This window comes from Octopus sinensis, linkage group LG17 (genome assembly GCF_006345805.1).
Source record: "Octopus sinensis linkage group LG17, ASM634580v1, whole genome shotgun sequence".
NCBI classification, from domain to species: Eukaryota; Metazoa; Mollusca; class Cephalopoda; order Octopoda; family Octopodidae; genus Octopus; species Octopus sinensis.
This window is the reverse complement of record NC_043013.1, coordinates 19,128,816-19,137,282: the sequence shown is the minus strand read 5'-3', so window position 1 is coordinate 19,137,282 and position 8,467 is coordinate 19,128,816. Positions and strand designations below refer to the sequence as shown.

The window sequence follows — 8,467 nt, the reverse complement described above, 5'->3', positions numbered from 1 at the left end:
AGACATATCCGGGTGTGGATGCATTTTGAAGGTGATGCCAACATCATTCGGACAGTGCTGATGGAATATTTTCCACATCATACAGATAATGTAGCGTTCACGGCGTCGTTGGAGTGAATACAATTTCAGCTTCTCTAGTCTACCCCAGTAGTCAAGGTCTGACATGCCATCTATTTTTTTGTGATGACCTTTGGGGAGCTTCAATTCTCATAATATTTTGTTTCGTGTAGGGAGACCACAGTGGACAGCAGTATCGAGGTGGGGTCGGGCAAAAGTGGAGAAGAGAAGGATAATAGCGTGGGAATCTCTCGACTGGAAGGTTTCATAAATATATATATATATATATATATATATATACATAAATATATATATATATATATATATATAATATATTACATACATATATATATATGTATAATATATATTTATGTATATATATATTTTTTTATATATATACATATATATATATACATATATTACATATATGTATATATATATATATATATATATATATATATATATATATATATATATATGTATATATATATATATTTATGTATATATATATTGCCCGACCCCACCTTGAATACTGCTGTCCACTGTTGGTCTCCCTACACAAAACAAAAATATTATGAGAATTGAAGCTCCCCAAAGGTCAATCACAAAAAAGATAGATGGCATGTCAGACCTTGACTACTGGGGTAGACTAGAGAAGCTGAAATTGTATTCACTCCAACGACGCCGTGAACGCTACATTATCTGTATGATGTGGAAAATATTCCACCAGCACTGTCTGAATGATGTTGGCATCACCTTCAAAATGCATCCAAGGCTTGGACCACGTGCCATCCGTCCACAACAAAAATCTAAATCGCATCACATAACGACAATACGGCACAACTATTTCACCTCAATTGGACTGCTCTCTTCAACATTACACCAGGGCACGTCAAAAAAGAAACTGACCACACAAAATTCAAGAAGTCTTTGGACAATTCCTTCAAACAGTACCGGACAAACCACCCACACCCGGATATGTCTCCGCAAACAATAACTCTCTGCTCGAATGGGCTTGGTGCCCAAATCCTGAACTGAAAGACTTCGCCAGGTGTGCTATTAAGTTAGACATGGCTGGGCCAATACTGGCTAAAACCTTTCTAAGTTATTCTAAGTTATATATATATATACCTACATAAATAAATATAAATATATATATATCCTTAAAATCCTTAAAATATATATATCATCATATATATTTTAATCCTTAAAATATATATATCATTACAATCATCATCAAATACATATGTATATACGTAGGTGGATATGTGTGTGTGCGTTCCTAATTGTCACCACCTATCCTACCATATCGCTGCTATGTAGTACCAAAACTAGGTCTGGTGTCGCTATGAGAAAATATTTACATATGAAAAAAAATGAAGCTATTGACTATTGAGCTGGGTGTAAGTTAGTGTTTTTGCTATAGGTGTGGTTACAAAAAGTTCAACAGAGCATAGAAAAGTGAAAACGTCTATACTTCAGTTTACGTATAGTGTCGTTTTATTCATCGATATTTTTCAGGCCTCCGCCATTCTATACAATAAATTTCTCATGTATTTCTATCAGAGTTTTCAATGGGAAAGAATAATTTGAAATGTAGGAGTCGTAGTCGTGCTTGTTGTTATTGTTGTGTAGTCTATTGTTGGAGCTTGGTGATTTGGTTGTGTTTTCTTACAGTTGGATAATCTTTTTTTACCTAATGACTACTCTTAGTCGTGTTATATAGATATAGCCGTACATACATACTCAGTCTGGTTTGGTTTCGTAAGGAAGAAAAGCGGGAAGAAAGAAAATAAAAAGAAAAGAAGAAGTGAAGGACGAACGAAGGGAAGATGAAGTAGAGAAACAAGAACAATGAGAACACCACCAGCAACAAAGAGAACTGAAAATATAGACACCTGTTCTTTGTGCCAATGTAAACAAATACCTAATAATAATTGACCGGCTCTACACTCCTGACATTTGCGTGAGAAATTTTGCAGGTCCACATTTTGTCCATTATATGCCTGCATATATAGGTGTGTGTGTGTGGAGGGCGGGTTATGGGTGTATGTGTACTATATGTGTGTGTATTTGTGCATATGTATGTGTTTATACACTTGTACAGACACACATGTACATATACATTCACACACACACACAGACATATGGGCTAAACGTTCTCATTTTGTTCTTGGCTATGTGTATCGGGATACGCACAGTACCATGTAGCATGCATTTGTGACAAACTGTTTCCTTCTTTCCAAGCGTCCCGAAGCTCTGAGGACGATCGCAGGTGCTGCTCATTCTCTCCTCAATAAAACAATACATGTGGCTCGAGTTTTATTTGGGGGCGGGGGATGTGTCTATACATACACATATATGGAATGAAAACTCCAATTCCTTAAAAGAAACCTGTCCTTGTATCTAGACCTGCTAAAAATTCAAAATCTCTAATTAACATTGTGTTGGAATGCTGGTCAATTATTATTAGGTATTTGTTTACATTGGTGCAAAGAACAGGTGTCTATATTTTCGGTTCTAATAAAAATAAGTATGTGGACTTTGAGGGACATCCTGCAGCCCATTTTGCCGTAGTTTTTCACCAACGTCTCAACAAGTTCTACATAGTTTACAGCTTTGGGATTTCCCAGGAACCATCGAACCACAGCAACAAACCTGTTCCACACTGATTCCTCCGTTTCAGTGAGCTTCTTGGGGAATTCCTTGCATTCTTCTTTATTTGTGGTCTGACGAAGACTAGTCTTTAAGATATCTGAAGGCTGCAGACTCCTGATCTAGAGCCGAAACATACTGTTCCATAACACCCAATTTTATATGCAGTGGAGTAAACAATACTTTCCGGGGGTCTAACAGCGGCTTCCATTTGATTTTTTTTTCTTTTTGGATGAGCTGTCAATGAAGAGGCGCCACTCGCTGGGGTTACAAACGATTCCAATAGCCTCAAATAGACCAGTCATATTGTGACATAGGCAAAGCCCATCTTGACTGGTGTAAAAACTTGTAAAATACTGGTTGCGCTTTCTCTGACTTGTGACTTGCACACCTTCATGTAACAAATTCTACTGCCGGAGTTTCGATGTCAAAGTTCAACATTGGACTTTGTGAAACTAAGATCTCTGATAAGGTCTTTGAGGTATTTTTGGTTGGGGTAGTACGGCTTTCTCTCGTTAGCTGCACCTCTGAAAGCTGGATCAACGGTTTCAAACTTTTCAGGTGTGTTGCTCTCTGCTGAAGTTGGCTGCTCTCTCTCTCTCTCTCTCTCTCTCTTTGGAGGAGTAAGTACTGGGAACTCAGGGCAGTGTGACACAGGGAGGATTGATGATAGAAGGTTTAGATATATGATAGCAGGTGCATTCTTGCCATCTCGACGTTTGGAAGGGTCAGTCATGCAGAAGAAGCAGTTGTTTGAAGCACGTGTGTCATTGTGTCAGTGTTATACATATTTCCTCACATCACCACTGGATGAGACGCTAGTCCATTACAGAATTACTTAATTTTATCATGTGATTCGACAGAAGCTACATGAAAGGATTCTTCTCGCACCATTTTGCATATAGTCATAGACAGCGATTTAGCTTGCGTTTGGCTTCGTTTTGGGTATGCGGTATTGACAGGTCACAAAAAAATGACAAAACATTGATGTCTATGGCTCCTGTAACGGGACCTGATGCGAGGTATTTTGCTTATCTATGACTTCCAGGTGTTTTAACACAAGACACATTGATGACAATATATTCTCTTACACCTATAAGCGCAGCCTACCCACGAAGCAGCAAAACACATCTTGTGTGCGTCTTTGCGTTTGTCGTCGTCCCCCATCACTACTTGACAACAAGTGTTTGTTTCTTCAAGCACCCGCAACTTAGCGGTTCGGCTAAAAAGCTCCGATGTAATAAATACAAGACTATAAAAAGAAGCGAGTGGGGTCGATTTATTCGATTAAGCACTCCAAGGCGATGCCCCAACCCAAAAGACCTCATATATATATATATATTTATAATTATTTATAGTTATTTATAATTGTTAAATTTCTAAATTTATATAAATTATTTTATGTATTGGCTTAAGTCTTTCTTTGTTTGATTTGCATAATAGTGGTTTTGTCTCTAATTTAATATAATATATATATATATATATATAGCATTATGACCCATCGTTGCCGGGTCATAGTGCTAGTGCATATATATATGTGTATATATATGTGTACATATTACGTGTACATCTATATATATACATCTACACATAAAATACAAAATACAAAGTTATATCCGTACTACCCCAACCAAAAAGACCTCAACGACCTTCTCACAAAGTCAAATGTTTTAAAAATAACATGACGCTTTATTTTCTGCTATTTCTGAGAATTTCATTAACAGTGACAATGCTCGAAAATCTGAGTCATCTTCTCAGGTCTACAATAAATGCTAGAAATAGTTACAAAACTTTAGTATTGCTTCCTTTTGTTTTATACCCATATATATATATATATTTCTTTACTACCCACAAGGGGCTAAACACAGAGGAGACAAACAAGGACAGACAAACGGATTAAGTCGATTACATCGACCCCAGTGCGTAACTGGTACTTAATTTATCGACCCCGGAAGGATGAAAGGCAAAGTCGACCTCGGCAGAATTTGAACTCGGAACGTAACGGCAAACGAAATACGGCAACGTATTTCGCCCGGCGTGCTAACGTTTCTGCCAGCTCGCTGCCCATATATATATATATATACAGCTCTCTGTGTGTTCAATGTTACGTACATGTGTGCATAAATGCGAATGCATGCGTGAATATAACTTTTAAAATATATTTTTTTCCTGTTTGAAATTCACTCAACGAGAAATTACAGATCTCCTCTCTACGAGGCGACGAGTAGTGTCTAACTATTTATAGTAAATGCAAATCGAAACACCTATACTGGTATGTCTGATTTGCATAGCAGTGCAAATAGACACTTCATTGCTCGCTCGACATGCAAGAAACAACAGCCAAATTCTCGCACCAATTGCATATGCTTTTTAAAAACCCAGAAGCATTCACACGTGTATTTCCTGAGGTAAAAGATCAGCTGATCATGCTTGTAATTGTTTTAACCATAGACTTGCGCAAGAATTAAGTAACTGATAGTGTAACATGTAATAACAGGCACACCTCAAAGTGATCGTGTTGAGATTACCTAATTATTTAATACTAGCTAGTTATACAACTAATTAATTATGTAGTTTATCTAATCAAAATTCTTTAGCTTAATACTATTTGACATATCAAGGTTAATAGATTTGTACTCAAATCAACTGACTTCTACATTGTTCAAGCTCTTTGTGAGTGAAAATGCATGCACGCATACATTATATATTATATATATATATAATATATATATATATATATATATAATATATATATGTATGTGTGTACATATATATTATATATATATACATATAATTGAGTAGTTGAATGAATTATCTTATGGATAATTCGGTTAACCGATACCTGGGTAGAAAATTCTCGCCAGAAAAACACGGTTGAAGCTACATGCCTAGGGCAGAGATCACGTGCTATTTTGTTAATTCGTCGTTCAACTCCATTTTTCATTTATTTATATATACATATATATATGTATGTGTGTACATACATATATACATATATATATAATATGTATGTATGTATGTATGTATGTGTGTACATATATATATATACATACATATATATATATATATATATAATATATATATATATATATATATATACATATATATATATATACATTTACTGACCAGGTTACGTCATAAATTACGTAATCTCTTTACACGTGTTCCACAAGCGAATACTGATGTGCTGTACAGTAGTTCTTTGTCAACAATCGCATAGTCCCCTGAATCATCAAATCTTCAGGAGAAAATCGCAATTAAAGCCATTATTATTTACGAACTTCAGTTAATAGTCAGTTCTCCCTCTCTGTCTCACTCTTCCTCTCTCCTTCTCTCTCTCTCTCTCTCTTTTACTTTTTCATCCGATATATATATATATATAGGCGCAGGAGTGGCTGTGTCGTAAGTAGCTTGCTAACCAACCATATGGTTCCGGGTTCAGTCCCACTGCGCGGCATCTTGGGCATGTGTCTTCTGCTATAGCCCCGGGCCGACCAATGCCTTGTGAGTGGATTTGGTAGACAGAAACTGAAAGAAGCCTGTCGTATATATGTATATATATATATATATGTGTGTGTTTGTGTGTCTGTGTTTGTCCCCCTAGCATTGCTTGTTTACGTCCCCGTCACTTAGCGGTTCGGCAAAAGAGACCGATAGAATAAGTACTGGGCCTACAAAGAATAAGTCCCGGGGTCGATTTGATCTACTAAAGGCGGTGCTCCAGCATGGCCGCAGTCAAATGACTGAAACAAGTAAAAGAGTAAAAGAGAAAAAAAGAGAGTATATATAACTGAGAATGTGTGTCTGTCTGTCCTGTGTCTGTCTCTGTGTGTGTTTCCCTAAAACTTGAGAACTACACAACCAATTTCATTCAAATTTTACACATGCTTTACTTAGGGTCCATGTCGTTTCATGGGCAAAACAAATGTTCAACTTCTTGCCTAGAGCGAGCCCATAGCAAATCATATCTTCTCCACTATTTCAGTATTACGTGTTAAAAGTGAAACAAAAACATTTCTCTATTTTATGTCAGATACTTTCACTTTAACAATAAAAATGATAATAACAATTGAATTATGTGTAGTAAGTAATAATTAAAATCAAACTAAAGTATAATATAATCGTAACATAACAAAAGTAAAAATAGCAATTGGTATAAAATTGCATCAATAACTTGAACTTGAATAAGTGGTTTTACATGAATGGGAATAAATTAAAAATAAAATCAGCGTGCAGAAATGGAATAGTCCAGATGGATAATAAAAAATTAAATTAAAAAAAAGACTATTGTCTATAAAGTATACAATGTAGAGAAAAAAGAAGATTTGAACAAATGGAGGAAAGCGCCTTCGAAAAGTATCTTGGTGCGACTATGAAAGGTATCTAATCAGAGGCGGTAAATTCGCCATAATAGAAGCAAGGTTCGAATCAACGGAGCGTGCAAGGGAGTACTTGACTCGAACTTGCAAAGTGGAAATATGTTATTTTTACCTTTATATTTGGGACGTAGAACGTCCCGGAAAAAAATTTTAAATGACTCCCCCCCCCGCCCCGAAGTAGAGGTAGGCTGGATTGTAGCCACACTTCTATACAAGAGGGAGGACAAGATCGAAATTACAAGAGGCGGGCTAACAATTCCAGTCTGTTATATATTTTGAGTATTGTTATCACTAGCGATATCAAGATATAACTTTGTATTTTGTATTTTATGTGTAGATGTATATATATAGATGCACATGTAATATGTACACATATATATATATACATATATACATGCACTAGCACTACGACCCGGCAACGACGGGTCTTTAATGCTAGTATATATATATATATATATGAATTTTTTGCGTATGGAGATAAAAAAAAACCAAGGCTGTATAGATATTAGAGCATTTATAGATAGAAGGTCTTATAGCTGTTTGTAGAATATTAATTAATAATAATATCCCTTAATTGGAGAAGGTGTGAGAGGAAAATTAAGTCATAGTTAGATTCGATGTGATACAAATAGAGAGTGAGGTGGAGGAAAGAAAACAGATGTAAGATATGTATGGTTATTAAGTTCATAAATCCGTTTTATATGCATAATGGTATATATGTGTAATATTCCAATATCCCTTGAGTAAAATCCAAAAGTCCAACATATATATATATATATATATATATATATATATATATATATATATATATATATATATATATATATTATATATCTGTGTCTGTGTATATATATATAATATATATATATTTTTCATATCGTCTGTGTGTAAGAGTGTCCGTGCGCACACGCTCGCACTGTTTGGATGATGTGATATTTTAAGGTCAGAAGGAAACTGATTCCTTCAGGACTCTTCAGTTTTGTGTCTGATAACAGCTTAGTACCGTACCTGTGTGCTGAAGTCGGGTTTTTTTTTACTCATATGAGACATGAAAGTTTTGCATCTACTACGTAAGGACTGTTTTTAAAAACGCGTCAGTCAGGGATATCTGCGACACACTCTGAATGTTGGCTGGTCCTTGTTGACGCCAGGTACAGATGTCTGGAGGAGAGCCGACGTCCTGGCATTGAGACGATGGTACTTAAGCAACAATTACGCTGGACTAGACGCCTTGTTTGGACGTAAGATCAGTGGATTCCTAAACAGGTGCCATATGGTGAACTTGTCTGTGGGAAGCATTGCCAAAAGAAACCAAGACACGTTGTAAGGATGCATAAAATCCTCGTTGAAAGCATGTGAGGTACAGATGTTAGTTG

The 8,467-nt window shown here is 35.9% G+C and overlaps 1 protein-coding gene across 1 annotated transcript in view; it reads left to right on the top strand.

Annotated features, from left to right (window-relative positions):
* The window catches only part of LOC115221062 (mucin-4-like), a 118,765-nt gene that overhangs the window by 77,060 nt on the left and 33,238 nt on the right, over positions 1-8,467 (top strand). The window contains exon 28 of the mRNA XM_036510337.1: positions 1,318-1,325. Within this exon, the coding sequence (XP_036366230.1) occupies positions 1,318-1,325 (8 nt within the window). The remainder of the gene's footprint in view (positions 1-1,317; positions 1,326-8,467) is intronic.